This window comes from Colobus angolensis, unplaced genomic scaffold, assembly GCF_000951035.1.
Source record: "Colobus angolensis palliatus isolate OR3802 unplaced genomic scaffold, Cang.pa_1.0 Scaffold12, whole genome shotgun sequence".
NCBI classification, from domain to species: domain Eukaryota; kingdom Metazoa; phylum Chordata; class Mammalia; order Primates; family Cercopithecidae; genus Colobus; species Colobus angolensis.
In genome coordinates this window covers 687,697-702,977 of record NW_012113141.1, presented here as the reverse complement: position 1 = coordinate 702,977, position 15,281 = coordinate 687,697, and the positions used below count along the sequence as shown (strand labels likewise).

Below are 15,281 nucleotides of genomic sequence, written 5' to 3'. Positions count from 1 at the left end.
GTCTCCTGAGTAGCTGGGACCACAGGCACATGCCACCACGCCCAGCTAATTTTTTTTTTTTTTTGTAGAGACGGGGTTTTGCCATGTTGCCCGTGCTGGTCTCGAACTCCTGAGCTCAAGGGATGCACCTGCCTCGGCCTCCCAAAGTGCTATGATTACAGGCGTGAGCCACCATGCCTGGCCTTCTTTTTTTAGATTTAAAAAAATTTCACATAAATACTCATGTGAATAATGAGTTCAGGAATGGGATCATACTATATAAACAGTTTTTTTTTTTTAACGGTCACTTAGCAATATGTTATGAGCATTTTTCTATGATGGTAAATAATAAAATATTGTTAATGATGATATCAAAACCTTTTAACCAGCTTTCATTTGCTAAAGTTTAGAATGTTTCCTGGTTTGCAAACAAAATTTATAAATGGTATCATTATAAACATCCTTACAGTTAAATCGTTGGGTGCATCCATTATTATTTCCTTAGGATACATTTCAAGAAGTAAAATTATTGGGTCAAAGGTTTATACATTTTAACAAGTTTGATAAATATTGCCAAATTGCCTGCCAGAGGAGTTTTGCCAATTTATACTTCTAGTAGAGAAGGAAAATTACCTTCTTTTCCTCTGGTTTTCAACAATGTTGTTTATTGTAACTAAAAAAGAAAAATCTTATTACCGTGGAATTCAATTATAGTACTTGTGTTTCCAGGGATCCTTTTACCATTGACTTTTAACTTTTGAAAGGTTTTTGAAAACTGTGAAATTTGTTTTGAATTTCTTTGCATGTGAATTGTCAAAATCCCCACCACTGGAGGCATCTATGTATTTCATCTTATTAAGTATTTAAGCATGTGAGGTCTTATCATCCATATAAATTGTAATTCCTGTTCATAAGAATTCCAGTCTGCTTAAGTTAATCCATTTCTCTAAGATGTTAATAATTCACACCAAAGTCTTACCCTTACATTGTACCTGTTGCAGTGAAATTTTATCCCCAAGCTGTTTTACTGTAACAAGATTGACTTTTCCTACTTCTGATTTTAAACATTTATTTTTTTTCCTTTAAAGATTTTTCAGATGCGAATGGTTGGCACCTTCGTTTCCGCTGGTCCAAGGATGCTCCCTCAGAACTCCTGAGGAAGTTCAGAAACTATGAAATATGAAATATCTCTGCTTCAAAAATGAGGAAGAGCAAGACTGTCTTCTATGCTGCCAACATGCAGTCTTTGTTTATATATTAAAAATGTCATGTTTATATGTCATGTCTGTGAATTGCTGAGTACTAATTGATTCCTCCATCCTTGAATCAGTTCTCATAATGCTTTTTAAATGAGAAAAATTCAGAAGATGAATTTCTCCCAATATTTGAATAAATTAAAGCTCTTAGATACAGAGTAGATTGTATTACATGCTTTTTCCTGTTAACACTACTTATAGAAATCCATTAAAAAATCAATCTCTATACAGTGTATTTAAATATTTCGTCGATATACTGCGATCTCTATTGTGATGGATGTACAAAAAATGTTTTCTTACCCTTGACTTACAATGAAATGTGAAATTACTTGTCTAAATCCCGTGGAGAAAAATAAATAATTTTCCCAAAGTTCATAATGAATTTATAATTCAATTTTATTTTAGGGTCTTGCTCTGTCACTCAGGCTAGAGTGCCGTGGCATAATCATAGCTCAATACAATCTCAAACTCCTGTGCTCAAATTATCCTCCTACCTCAGCCTCCCTAGTAGCTGGGACTAGAGGCACACACCACCATGTCTGGCTAATTTTTTATTTTCTGTAGAGACGAGGTCTTGCTATGTTGCCCAGGCTAGTTTGAACTCCTGGCCTCAAGTGATCCTCCCATCTTGGCGTCCCAAAGTGCTTGGAAAACAGGCGTGAGCCACCATGCCCGGCCTTGATGGTATTTAAAAAATAATTTGAATAGATATTTCTAATTTAATTTTAAAAGTTATGATTTATTTGAGGAAATTATATATATGTGTGTATATATGTGTGGGTATATGTGTGTGTGTGTGTGTGTGTGTGTGTGTATTTTCTTTTTTTCTTGAGATGGAGTCTCACTCTGTCACCCAGGCTGGAATGCAGCAACAAGATCTCAGCTCACTGCAAACTCTGTCCCCCGGGTTCAAGTGATTCTCCTGCCTCAGCCTCCCAAGTAGCTGGGATTACAGGTGCCTGCCACCGTGCCTGGCTAATTTTTGTATTTTTAGTACAGATGGGGCTTCACCATCTTGGCCAGGCTGGTCTTCAACTCCTGACATTGTGATCCATCCACCTCGGCCTCCCAAAGTGCTGGGATTACAGGTGTGAGCCACCGCGCCTGACTGGAAATTATGTTTTTACAAGATTTCTTGTGTTATATAAGCAAGTGATATTTTATTTTATTTTTTTGAGATGGAGTCTCACTATGTCTCCCAGGCTGGAGTTCAGTGTTGTGATCTCATCTCACTGCAACCTCCGCCTCCCAGGTGCAAGTGATCCTCCCGCCTCAGCCTCCCGACTAGCTAGGCTTACAGGAGTGTGCCACCATGCCTGGCTAATTTTTTTTTGTTTTTAGTAGAGACGGGGGTTTCACCATGTTGACCAGTCTGGTATCAAACTCCTGACCTCAAGCGATCTGCCCACCTCAGCCTCCCAAAGTGCTGGAATTACAGGCATGAGCCACTGTGCCTGGCTGCAAATGATAAATTTATAAATTACATTCTAACTATGAAAATGAACCTGTTAGGTAATAGAACTTCTTTAGGTTGGAATTATTGATGAAAACATGTAGTCTGTATTTGCTTTTTAGCTTGCAAATGAATGAAAAATAAAGAAAAAAAAGGATTTTGGAGTAGAGGTTCCTTAGTCAGTGACAGAGTTTTCACTGGGCTACAGCACACTGAGAAAGATAAGAGTATAGCAAGTGCTATGGTATGAATGTTTATGTTCCTCCCAAATTCACATGCTGAAATCCTAACACCCAAGGTGATAGTATTAGGAGGTGATGCCTTTGGGAGGTGATTATGTCATGCAGGCTCACCCTCACGAATGGGATTAGTGCTCTTATGAAAGAGGATTGAGAGAGACAGACCTCTTGCATTCCTTCCACCATGTGAGGACACAGCAGGAAGTCACCATCTGTAAGCCAGAAAGTGGGGCCTCACTACATAATGTATCTGTCCTGATCTTGGACTTCCCAGTCTCCAGAAATGTGAGAAACAAAATATAGTTGTTTATAAGCTACCCAGTTTACGGTATTTTGCTAAGTAGCCCAGTGGACTAAGACAGCAATTTTGTTTTCCATTTTTTTCCCACTCCCCTCCCCCACATACAGTGTCTTTTATTTTATTTTATTAATTAATTAATTAATTTATTTATTTATTGAGATGGAGTCTCCCCCTGTCGCCCAGGCTGGAGTACAGTGGCACAATCTCGGCTCACTGCAACCTCCACCTCCAGGGTTCAAGCAATTCTCTCTGGCTCAGCCTCCTGAGTAGCTAGAATTAAGTTGCCCACCACCACAATTGGCTAACTTTTGTATTTTTAGTAGTCACTCGAGGTTTCACCGTGTTGACCAGTCTGGTCTTGAACTCCTGATCTCAGGTGATCCACCTGCCTCGGCCTCCCAAAATGCTGGGATTACAGGTGTGAGCCACCGCCCCCGGCCACCTGTTTTTATTTTTTATTTAAATTTTTGTAAATTATTTTATTTCTTCCATGGTGATTTAGAGGGACTATCTTCAAACCAGTACAAATATTTCATAAACAATATCTGGCTGTTCTGTAACCAATTGAGTAATTTGTTGCACAATAAGCCACCTCACATCTTTCAGCAAGAAATACATTAAATTCGAATAGTAAAGATGTTACACAATGAATTAGGACACGATTAAATTTGCTGTAAATATTTCTTCAGGGGAAGGGACACCACACTTCTACTCAATGAAAAGGAACATTTTTACAGTTCAGAGGTCTTTTATTATTTTTTTACACCTATTATGCCATGAATTCATAGGGAATAGGTTCCAGCAGCTCAGGCGCCTTCCCATTAGTTCCCACAAAGTGTGCTTCTCTGGTGGAGCAGGCTGGCACTTCAGTTGAACCCAGGTACCTTTTTCATCGACTTCCTTCTTTTTCGGATCATTTTCCTTCATGCGTTTCAGGAGCTCTCTCGGCTCTTAGAGTGTTTAATGTGGTCAGCAAGCACATTAATTCTCCTGGCAAGAATCTTGCCCTTAATTCATGTGTTTATAACAATGCCAACAGCATGCTGGGTAACACTGTAGACTCTTCTAGTTTTGCCCTGGTAACTCTTGTGGGGCATTTCTTTTTTAACAGTATCCATTCCCTTATGTCTACAGTGTCACCTTTCTAATAGATTCGTGTATACGGGGTCAAAGGAACAAGTCCATGTTTTCTAAATGGCCTAGAGAACACCTGTGGGTGCCTCTCCTCTTCCTTTCCCTTTGTGTTTGTTATTTTGGCGAATTACCGGAACCTGCCAAAAGGCAACGATTGCCTGTTATAATGCCTGCCTTGCCCTTGTAGGCACCCAAATAAATACTATATTGAATAAGTGAAGTGTTGAACCTAAGAATCAGGGTTTTATTTGATTTTTCTCTTTCCCCCAGACTGTCTGATTTATAACACTGATGACTTTTAATGACTTGTCAAAGGCAAAAACACTTCACTCCTGCCTTCCACTCTATTTCTGTTACAGACTCATTTCCCAATTGTCGACAAGATTGAGCACCAGCTCTTATTTACTTTTCTTTACCATAATGCCTGAAGCCTCCAACATGAAAAAGAGACGTTGCTCCACTTTAAGGGAGGTTTATGATGGGGCAGGCTTGTACTAAGCACTTTATATACTTGATCCCATTTAACTTAGTAGCAGACCTTTTACACTCAAACACTTAAAAATACTCCCCTGAACTCAAAGTATGGAAAGGGAGAGGACTGTGCTGTGATAACGCAGTCTTTTGAAAGGAAAGTAAGAGGAAAACAGGATGTTTCTTCAACAATTCAGTTCAGTTCCCCGATGTGTCCAGCACAACTATAATCGGGTGTATTTATATAGAATAGCACACTTTCAACCCCACTTATTTTTGCATTGTGGTTCAACTTCATGCCATAGCAAACTCACTATGAAAAGATATTTTTACTTAATGATTATTAACCTCTAAAATCAGCAGCTCTAAATGGCGAAGATATTTTCTCATATTTGATACTGACTGAGACACATCTTGAGAACATCATGTGATAAATAATATACTAGCATTTGTGTAGGATACACACACACACATATATAAAATACACAATATACATATTTTGTAGAGATGGGGTCTTGCTGTATTGGCCAGGCTGGTCTCAAACTCTTGGCCTCAAGTGATCCTCCTGCCTTGGCTTCCCAAATTGCTGGGATTTTAGGTGTGAGCCACAACACCTGGCCTGTGTAGGGTATAAAAAGGCTTATGTCATGTTTATGCTCTCAAGGAGCTGATATTCTAGTGAAGTAAGACAGGTATGTGAATATCTGTCAGTTTAAAAGGAGTATATTGAATTAGTTTAAATACGTAATGTACTTAGAATATGAGGAGTAAGTGCTATGTGTATTAGTTACCATTCTTACTGCATTACTATGTGTTGAGGTACTATTTCTTGCATATCGTTCCTTAGATATCCCATGCATTTACACACATATATGTGTTCTATTCTTTACACAAACGGTAGCATAGTATATCCACTGCTGAATAACTCCCATTTACTCAGTTAATATATCTTGGGAGTGTTTTCATTTTATTGCGTGAGTGCTATTTTATTCTTTTTACTTGCTACATAGCATTCCATTGTGTGGATGAAACATAGTTTTTTCTTTTTCTTTTTGTTTGAAACAGAGCTTTGCTCTTGTTGCCCAGGCTGGAGTGCAATGGCGCCATCTCGGCTCACTGCAACCTCCGCCTCCTGGTTTCGAGCGATTCTTCTGCCTCAGCTTTCCAAGTAGCTGAGATTACAGGTGCCCGCCACCATGCCCAGCTGTTTTGGAACCATACTCTTGTTTTTTTTTTTTTTTTTTTTTAACTTGTCCTCTATTGATGCCTTTTCAAGCTATTTACAATTTTTTTTTGCAATCACAAATAGCACTGTAATGAACAGCTTTGTAAAAAGTATTTCTTCTATGTAAAGTATACCTGTAGGATAAATGCCTAGCATTGGAATTTCTGGATTAAAGAGTATGTATGTGCATTTAGAATTTGATTACCATATTCTCAAGAAAGCAATAGGTGCAATTTGACAGGTTTTCAGAGATCTTAGGTCCACTGAATTGAAAAACCCAGGAAACAATGCTTATTCATTAAGATTCTTGCCTTTAGATTTTTTTCACTCGAGACTGGACTTTGTTGAGTGGCTCAGTCTGAAGCTCCATGCTTACGGAATAATTTACCCAGCACCTTCGCTAGCACCTAATACCAGGGACTGCCCAAGATATAAAGCAATAATAAAACCAGAGTACACATTTCTTCTGGCACCTTCCACAGAGAGAGAGGAAAATAGGGTTTTTTTGTTTTTGTTTTTGTTTTTTTTTCCCCAGTGCTATGGCTATTTGCCTTCTGGGTATCCTGAAATGTTGAAATACAATTTTAAAACATTTTTGCTTTTTTAGGTAAAGGGCAATTCAACAGAGCAATGCTGGGAAACCTAGGCAGAATTCATAATTTCCAATGAATCCAAATAATTTTCAGTACCTGGACATATTCCCAGCCTGACAAAAATATGCTCCTTGATGAGCAAATTAGAAATACAGAAAAGACTTTGTAGATATTCCTTCTATATCACAGAGCTGGATAAGGAAAAGATAAGGTTGTTTTTCTGGATATGAATTTTCATATCCTTTCCCTGCCCAGATCTGATGGTTGTTACAAGATCAATCACAGCAGCAAGCGTTGATGACTAATACAGTTATTGAGAGGAGTCTTTAATTTCCTGGAGGCAAACACCATTACTTGCCACTTCTACATCACAGACGGGAGTTGCCAGGACTACTGGGGAGTCGGTGATGGAAGAAATTATAAAACTGATGCAATTACTGAGAAAATGATGAAATGTCTCACTATGAAAGGCTTCAATTCCCTTCAATTTCAGGTTCTGTGATATGCATCAGTGTGGCCTTGTCCACAGTATTATTACTTCTCAGCTCTCGGTGGCAACGCACCCTCATTGTGGGAGATTGTTTTGCACCAGGCAGTTCATTCTTACCATTTCTCCTCCCACGTAGCCTCTTTTGTTTCTTCCAGTATTTTTGCCTTGATTATTTCTTATATTATTTGTGGAATTTAAGAGAGGTTTGTGAAGAAATGAATCTTTCTCTAGTTCTAAACTACTGTGGTACTTAGGGCAAATTATTTGTGCCCCCGATACAGTTTCTTCTACCTGTGACTGGATAAAAGGGTCTCCCCTTTGTAGGACATAGGATCTTGGCCAAGCACTAGCCCCAAAGCTGGCCAGTTTAGGACCTTGAGTGGGAGCCAGGATACTGTGGGAACTGGCAAGGATTTTGTAGGCCAAAAGTGGAAGTCGAGGATTGTCAGGGACATGGAAGGCAGAGAAAGAGGATGTGTTTTCTCCATCATTCCTTTCTAATAACTCATCCTTTCTTACTAGTCTTTTAAGTAAAACGACAGAGACAGAAAGGGAAAGATTATACTTAATTAGGTACATCTATAGACAACCGCCCCAAACACCTCAATTATCTTTTCACGTTCAGCTGAATTTGATGCCATTCTAGACAGCATCCCACCTTTAAAGACAAGGGTGAAATCTCTATAGTAAATACCTCCAGCTCATTAGAGCTGGAAATGAGGCTCTAAACCAGGTATAATAATAATACCAACAGTAACTACTACCTTTAATATTAATAATTTCCAAAGCATTTCCTGATATAACTTGTTTGAATCTGACAACTAATCTCATTTCAACGTAGCTTTTGTTACATTTCAAAAACCACAATAGAATGGAAAACATTTTTTTTTGTTCTATTTTTTTTTTTCCTTAAACCACTGGTTCTCAACCTTGGATTCAATGGGGAATATGAAAACCCTGGTTCTCACCAGTGACATTGTGAAGTATGTATTTGGTCTTTGTTTCTATTTCCTGTCACAGGGCTCTTAAAACCCTTGGAATCTCTTTTGTATGTTAATGAGATGACTGGTGGCAGGATGCGGCTTGGTCACTGGAAAGACCATGGCATGATTAGAAGGTTGGGACTTTCCTCCTTACTCCCCAGGAGAAGGGAGAAGGGCTGAAGGTTGATTTGATCACCAGTGGCCAATGATGTAATCAATGATGCTTACCTAATGAATCCTGCATAAAAACACAAAAGGACAGGGCTTGGGGAGGGGCTTCTGGAGAGCTGAACACATGGAAGTTCTTGAAGGGTGGTACCTGGAGAGAACACAGAAGCTCCATGCCCCTTCCCACATACCTTGCCCCACGCATCTCTTCCACCTGGCTGTTCATCTCGGGAAAGAAAAGAAATTCTTTTTTTTTTTTTTTTTTTTTTTTGAGATGAAGTCTTGTTCTGTCCCCAGGTTGGAGTGCAGTGGCGCAATCTTGGCTCACTGCAACCTCTGTCTTCCAGGTTCAAGCAATTCTCCTGTCTCAGTCTCCCAAGTAGCTGGGATTACAGGCGTGCACCACCATACTCAGCTAACTTTTGTAGTTTTAGTAGAGACAGGATTTCACCATGTTGGCCAGGATGGTCTTGATCACCTGACCTTGTGATCCGCCCAGCTTGGCCTCCCAAAGTGCTGGGATTACAGGTGTGAGCCACTGTGCCTGGCTGAAAAATAAACTCTTTATATTAATTTTGCCTCAGTCTTTTTTTAGGTCGACAATCTGTATTCTTTGTAATATCCTATATAATAAATGAGTGAATGTAAGTAAAGGATTTCTCTTGATTTCTCTGAGCCACTCTAGCAAATTAACACAACCCAAGGAGGGGGATGGTTGGAACCTGATTTACTGCCAGTCGGTCAGAGCCATAGGACACAAGCTGGGGCTTGCAATTGGCATCTGAAGTGAGGGAGAATCCTGTGGGACTGAGTCCTTGCTCTATGGGATCTCATGCTGTCTCCAGGTAGACAGTGTCACAATTGAATTGAATTTGAGGACACCTTGCTGGAGAATCTGCTGGATAATTGACTAGTTGGTGGTGGGGAGAAATCCCCACACATTTTAGTTACCAGAGGTGAAGCATTCTGCATTGTAGAGGAGGGCAGGCAAAGCGCTTTGGTTTTCCTAGTATCTCAATACCACCCCATTCCACCAACCCCAGATTTCATGTTTCTGGGTAGGAATTTTACAGCTCCCAGGTAATTCTAACTGCCACTAAGGTTGAGGATCATGGTGGCTTAAACAATACAAACTGTAAATGAAATGGTTAACGTCTTGGGGGCTCTCCCTCTTCCATGTCACCTGTTATTTTTAGGAGTCGCCATGACCTGACGGGCACTCTGCTTGGGCTCCCAAACGACTCTAGGACCTACGGCGGCCCCTGTCTCTGCCCTCTCTGATCCTCATCTCCATCTTGGAGCGCCCCCTGCTGCTGAATACCTGCTGGTGGAAGAAAGGCGGCCTCCTCTCCTAGCAGCTTCCTTCTCAGCAGACTTCTCTTAACAGTTTCTCAGTGTCTGGGACTCACCCTTTAACCATGTGGCCACAGATCCTGACGGCTGGGCCTGGTGGAGAGCACAGTCCTAGTTTTCTCTGACTATCTCCCTCCTCTGTCATCTTGTTCCCATGCAAATGCCTTTCCTCCCCAAGCTTCAAAAAAGAAACACCTGGGCCAGTAAAGGACAAAATATTTCGTAGTGTGTGCATGTAGAGGGAGGGTGATGTGCCTCCACTAGTAGCAGCTAGCTAAAAATGCTGTTTTAGAAATTCCATTAGTGTTCAAACAAGGTGGGACAGAAAATGTTAGAAATAGAAGCTGTCGATCATTTGATGTGAAGGTTGTCCATCAAACAATACTTAAAGAGAAATAGCTGTGTGGTGTTAGGCAAGTCCCTTCTGAGTCTGTTTCCTCCCTTGTAAAATGAGGAAATACAAAATTAAACTAGGAAAATTGTGAATCAAAATCAGACTGAATTAAAAAGTTATTTTCAGGTTTAAATTCGAGGACTCAGGGCACTTCTTTGTCATAGCAAGGCCGCTACTGGCAAAACACACATTGTTCATGGTATAAAGTGTGTTGGTGAAGAAGGGAGCTCTGGGGATGGCACCAGCAGTGTGACGTTAGGCAGGTTCATTAACCTCCCTGTGCCTCAGTTTCCTTTTCTGTAAATCTGTAAAATAGAGATGGCAACTACCTTTGTGTAGGACACAAAATATTAACTGTTAATAGTAGTGCTATAGTTTTCAGTGTTTTTGTTTTTTTTCTTCAAGACGGAGACTTGCTCTGTCACCCAGGCTGGAGTGCAGTGGCTGCAACCGCCACCTCCCAGGTTCAAGTGATTTTTCTGCCCCAGTCTCCTAAGTAACTGGGATTACAGGTGTGCAGCACTATGCCCAGCTATTTTTTTTTTTTTTTTGAGACAGAATTTCGCTCTTTTTTGCCCAGGCTGGAGTGCAATGGCGCGATCTCGGCTCACTGTAACCTCTGCCTCCTGGATTCAAGGGATTCTCCTTCCTCAGCCTCCCACGTAGCTGGGATTACAGGCGCGGGCCACCACGCTTGTCGAATTTTGTATTTTCAGTAGAGACGGGGTTTCACCATGTTGGCTAGGCTGGTCTCAAATTCCTGACCTCAGGTGATCCACCCACCTTGGCCTCTCAAAGTGCTGGGATTACAGGCATGAGCCACCGTGGCCAGCTAGTAGTGCTATAGTTTGAATGTGATGTCCTCTCCAAAATTCATGCGGAAATTTAATTTTCGTTGTGGTGATATTAAGAGGTGAGGCCTTTTGAGAAGTGATTAAGTTGTTGTAGAGCAAGCAATGGGCTTGCCGCCTGACACCCATAGAAGCCAATACTGTAGCACTGGCTTTTGAGAAAAGAAAGGCCCTATTGTAAGTCAACTGGAAAGGACATGGGAGGCAATGCTAAAATCTGTCTCTCCAACCTGGGAGCTGGGGCAGATTTTATAGGCAGAGGGTAATAAGTCATGATCTAATTAGATCTTGCCATGAGATGATGCCAGGAGGTGTGATCTGACTTGATCATGCCATGGGGTGATGCCAGGGCTTGATCTGATTGGATCATGGATCATGCCATGATGTGCTTGCTTGTTAATTCAGTCCCGGTTCCTTGGTCCAAGCGCTTAGGTTCCACCTGTGATTGCATGCTTGGTTTATCTGAGCATGATCAGGTTACACAACTTGCAACCTCAGGGTCCATGGCAATTGAAAAACAACTCACCATTTTATCACACAAAGTAGAACCAGATTGGATTGGTTCCATGGTTAAGAGTCCTTAAGGCTCTACCCTCCCGTATGTATGAATGCCCTTATAAAAGGGACTTCAGAGAGAGTTTGCCTTCTTGCTCTCCCCTTCCTTCAGTCATGCGAGGACACAATGTTCCTCCTCACCTAAGGATGCAGCAACAAGGCACCATCTTGAAAGCAGAGACCAGGCCCCCACCAAACACCAAACCTATGATGGTGGACTTCCCAGCCTCCAGAACTGTAAGAAATAAATTTCTGTTATTTGTAAACCACCCAGTCTGTGGTATTTTGTCACAGTGGCACAAATGGACCAACACAAGTAACAACTGGGAAAGAAAATTAGAGAGTCACTAAAACTATTTTTTTCATCACTTTCCCATTTTCTAGAATAGTGCTCCAGCATCACCCAGAAGCTTGTTACAAATGTGAGTTTCTGGGCCCCACCCCAGACCCACTGAATCAGAATCTGTGAGGTTTAAGGCCCATGAATTTTTTTTTTTTTTTGAGTCGGGGTCTTGCTTTGTCACCCAGGCTGGAGTGCAATGGCACGATCTTTGGCTCACTGCAATCTTTGCCTCCCGGGTTCAAGCCATTCTCCCGCCTCAGCCTCCCGAGTAGCTGGGATTACAGGAGCCTGCCACCGTGCCTGGCTAATTTTTGTCTTTTTAGTAGAGATGGGGTTTCACCATATTGGCCACACTGGTCTCTTGGCCAGGTTGGTCTTGAACTCCTGACCTTGTGATCTGCCTGCCTTGGCCTCCCAAAGTGTTGGGATTACAGGTGTGAGCCACCATGCCTGGCCAGAATTTGTTTTAACAGCCTCTCTAGAGGATTCTTTTGCATGCTAAAGTTTGAGCAGAGCTGTTTTAGAATCCTGCTCCTCAAAATGTGGTCCAAAGCTCAGCATCATCAGCATTTGAATTTATTAGACTTGCAGAATCTGGGGCCCCACTTTGGATCTGCTAAACTGTAATCTGTGTTTTAACAAGATCCTGGTGTTCCCATGCTCAATAAATCTTGAGACGCACTACCCTAGTAACATATCTCTAATATGATAGCCAATAAGCATACATGGCTATGAAAATTAAAATTAATTAAAATTAAAAAAAATTCAATGTATAGTTCCTTATTCACACTAGCCACATTTCGAGTACTCAATGGTCACATGGAACTAGTGGTTCCCATATTGGACAGTACAGATTATAGAACATTCCCATCATCTCAGGAAGTTCTATAGGACAGTGCAGCTTAACAATAATCATTACCATTATATTTTATAACCATAGGGCATCTGGGAGGAGCAGATTGCATGAGACAAAGTTGACAACTAATGTTTGTAAGAGCCAGGCGGGTAAAGTAAATGAGTGAAGTAGTGAGAAGTAAATGAGAGAACCAGGAGCACAAACACAATAAGTGGCCAATGACACTCAACCCACATGCTGGGGCTACAGTAGGAAGTGGTGGGGACTGTGGTAACCTAGAAAAAGCATGTTTTGATACAGCCAGTGGTTACTAGGGAGGAGGATAGGCCCAGGATGGGCTGGGCTAGGCAGTTCTATTTTTGTTTGAGAAGCTAGAAATTTGGATTTTTATATGATTCTTAAATTTTGATCACTAAATTAAAAATTAAAAAATGCTGTACTGAGGCCGGGTGTGGTGGCTCACACTTGTAATCAATTTGGGAGGCAAAGGAGGGAGGACTGTTTGAGCCCAGGAGTTCAAGACCAGCCTGGGAACATAGTGAGACCCTCTCTCTATAAAACATTAAAAAAAATTAGCCAGGCATGGTGGTGCATGACTGTAGTCTCAGCTGAGGTGGGAGGATCACTTGAACCCAGAGGTTGAGGCTTCAGTGAGCTATGATCACAACACTGTATTCTGGCCTGGGGGACAGAAGGAGACTCTGTCTAAAACAAAAAACAAAAAACAAAAAACAAAAACCTATATACTATACACTGTACTGGCCAAGGAAACATTCCTGAAGGCCTAATTTCACCTTGGTGTTGCAACCTGGAGTTCACACTGGCCTGTTCTGCCTTGTGATAAAAGAAGCACTTCAGCCAGATTACATTTAAAGGTGTTTAATTGAGGAATGAATGATTCACGAATTAGGCAGCAGACCCCAGAATCATAGCAGATTCACAGAGACTCCAGTGCAGCCACGTGGAGGAAGAAAATTTATAAACAAAAAAGGGGAAATGACGTACAGAAATTAGAAGTGAGGTACAGAACAGCTGGATTGGTTACAGCTCACATTTGCCCTATTTGAACCCAGTTTGAACACGCAGTAGTCTATGAGTGGCTGAAGTATGGCTGCTGGGATTGGCCAACACTCAACTACTGTTATAGCTACATACTACTAAGTTAGGTTTTCAGTTTTGTCTGCCTATTAAGCTAGGTTACAGTTTGTCCACAAGGACTCAAATATACAAGTACGAAATCCTTCCCAGGCCGTGTTTAGTTTGCTTTAACACTTGCCAAGGTCAGCTGTTTGTCTTGTTTATATCTTCCTTTCCTGCCTCCTTTTCTTCTTTCTCCTCTTGTTTTGATCTTGTCTTTGCTTTCCCTTCCCTTTTCTTCTTCTCTTCCTCCTCTTCTAATTTTCTTTCATTCAGTAAGCATGTATTGAATGTGCCAGGCACTGTGGTAGGGACTCAGGATAAAAAGATGAACCAACATCGCCCCTTCCGTCTAAGAGCCCGTAGTTTAGTGGGGGCCTCGGACATACATGTAGATAATGACAGGGCAATTTGAGAAGTGCTATAGTAGAAGTATATTCAAAGCCTTATAGAGCATAAAGGAGTGAGCCAACTTTGGCTGGGAGGAGTCAGAGAGGTCTTCATGGAGGTATGGATAGCTGCACTGGCTTTTTTTTTTTTTTTTTTTTTTTTTTTTGCGACGGAGTCTCGCTCTGTCGCCCAGGCTGGAGTGCAGTGGCGCAGTCTCAGCTCACTGCAAGTTCCACCTCCCGGGTTCACACCACTCTCCTGCCTCAGCCTCCCGAGTAGCTGGGACTACAGGTGCCCGCCACCAGGCCTAGCTAATTTTTTGTATTTTTTAGTAGAGACGGGGTTTCACCACGTTAGCCAGGATGGTCTCCATCTCCTGACCTCGTGATCCGCTGGCCTTGGTCTCCCAAAGTGCTGGGATTACAGGCGTAGCCACCGCACCCGGCCTGCACTGGCTTTTGAAGAATGTATAGGAGTTCTCCAGGATGAAGAGCTATGATGAGAGGCAAGAGGGTATTTTTAGTGGAAGGAAGAGCATGGAGGCTTCGCAGCACTTAGCGTGTTTGGAATGAGAAAGTTTCTAGGTGGCTGATGTGTAGGGCATGTACAGTTGCATATTAGACTTCCTTGTTCTTAAAAGTCTGCCGGCTAGCCAGTCCCCACTACTGTTTAAGCCACCTCACCGCCTTTCCGCAGGCTCCTTTCACCATGGCCTTGAGGTTCCTGGATCCACCATCTTCCTCTTGGCTCCTCTCTTCACCTTACCTCTGCTGTTTCTCTTTTTCACTCTTTCCCTCCTGCTAAGATCTCCCTCCATCCACTTTAAATTCTTGTCACTCAGAGCAGTTCAGAGATCCTCAAACCCCTACTCCCTCAGTCAGTTTCAGTGAGTGAAGTCATCTAGGGTTCAGCTCCACCAGAGGGAGAAAAATGATGCTGAGATTGTTAGCCCACCTCCTAGGAAGTTGGTTTAAATATCAGTGGCTCTGAAGACCTTATCCGGATCCTGATTCAAACTGTTATAAAACCAAGATAATTTATGAGACAATGTAAATCTGAATACTGACTGGATATTATTGATCAACATTTTAAGGTGTAATAATGTTATTG

General features: G+C 41.6%; 1 protein-coding gene and 1 pseudogene across 2 annotated transcripts in view; one reads left to right on the top strand and one right to left on the bottom strand.

Moving 5' to 3' along the window:
• DNAJC12 (DnaJ (Hsp40) homolog, subfamily C, member 12) overlaps nucleotides 1–1,613 on the top strand; it is a 46,526-nt gene extending 44,913 nt beyond the window's left edge. For both annotated transcript variants that reach the window (XM_011926798.1, XM_011926788.1), the window contains one exon: nucleotides 1,068–1,613. In XM_011926798.1, the coding sequence (XP_011782188.1) occupies nucleotides 1,068–1,162 (95 nt within the window). In that variant the 3' untranslated portion in view covers nucleotides 1,163–1,613. The remainder of the gene's footprint in view (nucleotides 1–1,067) is intronic.
• A 2,384-nt stretch (nucleotides 1,614–3,997) lies between these two features.
• Nucleotides 3,998–9,790, bottom strand: LOC105502762 (annotated as a pseudogene).
• Nucleotides 9,791–15,281: the final 5,491 nt, after the last annotated feature.